Source organism: Acyrthosiphon pisum, chromosome A1, assembly GCF_005508785.2.
Source record: "Acyrthosiphon pisum isolate AL4f chromosome A1, pea_aphid_22Mar2018_4r6ur, whole genome shotgun sequence".
Taxonomy (NCBI): Eukaryota; Metazoa; Arthropoda; class Insecta; order Hemiptera; family Aphididae; genus Acyrthosiphon; species Acyrthosiphon pisum.
The window spans coordinates 1,181,876-1,182,545 of NC_042494.1; the positions used below are offsets into that span (position 1 = coordinate 1,181,876).

Below are 670 nucleotides of genomic sequence, written 5' to 3' on the forward strand. Positions count from 1 at the left end.
TACTCTGAAAATAGTAAACATATTTAGAGTTATCTAAAATAATTAGTGTCTTGCATTAAATCTCATAATACGCATATATATCGTATAAATACTATGCGATTAGCATAAAAAATTAGGTATAATGTTTTATACATTTTCTTACCCTAAACGACAGATTTTCGACGGCTTGTGGAAGTCTACATAACATCAACAGGGAAATCAATAAGGTTGCAACTGAAATTCCAATTATGATAGTCAACGATAACTGCAAAGACCCTTCGAAATAGTGAACGTTCGTCATACAAATGCAAAACACAAACGCGGCAAATGCTACGATAATACAAGACAACAAAACAGAATATTATATTAGGTATATAATTATAACGCTTTTCCGTATGTAATATCATTATTATAGTGAGTACTAGTATAATACAAAACAAATAATTGGATTTGTTTTTTAAAAAAACTACTCGCAATAACTTACTGTAAGTGAGTATAAGCACTCTCGACACGTATTGAGAATCCGTGTTGGTCAGTCCTGTGTTCGATGCATTCCACCACTTGTAAATTATATGGACTTCGGAGTTGTCCAAGTCCTGACTGACTGAATTGTTGTTTTTATACCTGAATGACAAAAAAAAGTATATGACGTGTAATAAAACGGAATGGAACACGATCGTATAGACTATAA

The 670-nt window shown here is 31.8% G+C and overlaps 1 protein-coding gene across 1 annotated transcript in view; it reads right to left on the reverse strand.

Annotated features, from left to right (window-relative positions):
• LOC100162060 (cationic amino acid transporter 2) overlaps positions 1-670 on the reverse strand; it is a gene marked incomplete in the record, with an annotated part of 18,054 nt that overhangs the window by 2,972 nt on the left and 14,412 nt on the right. The window contains 2 exon segments of the mRNA XM_029486473.1: positions 143-309; positions 464-603. Coding sequence (XP_029342333.1) covers positions 143-309; positions 464-603 — 307 coding nt within the window.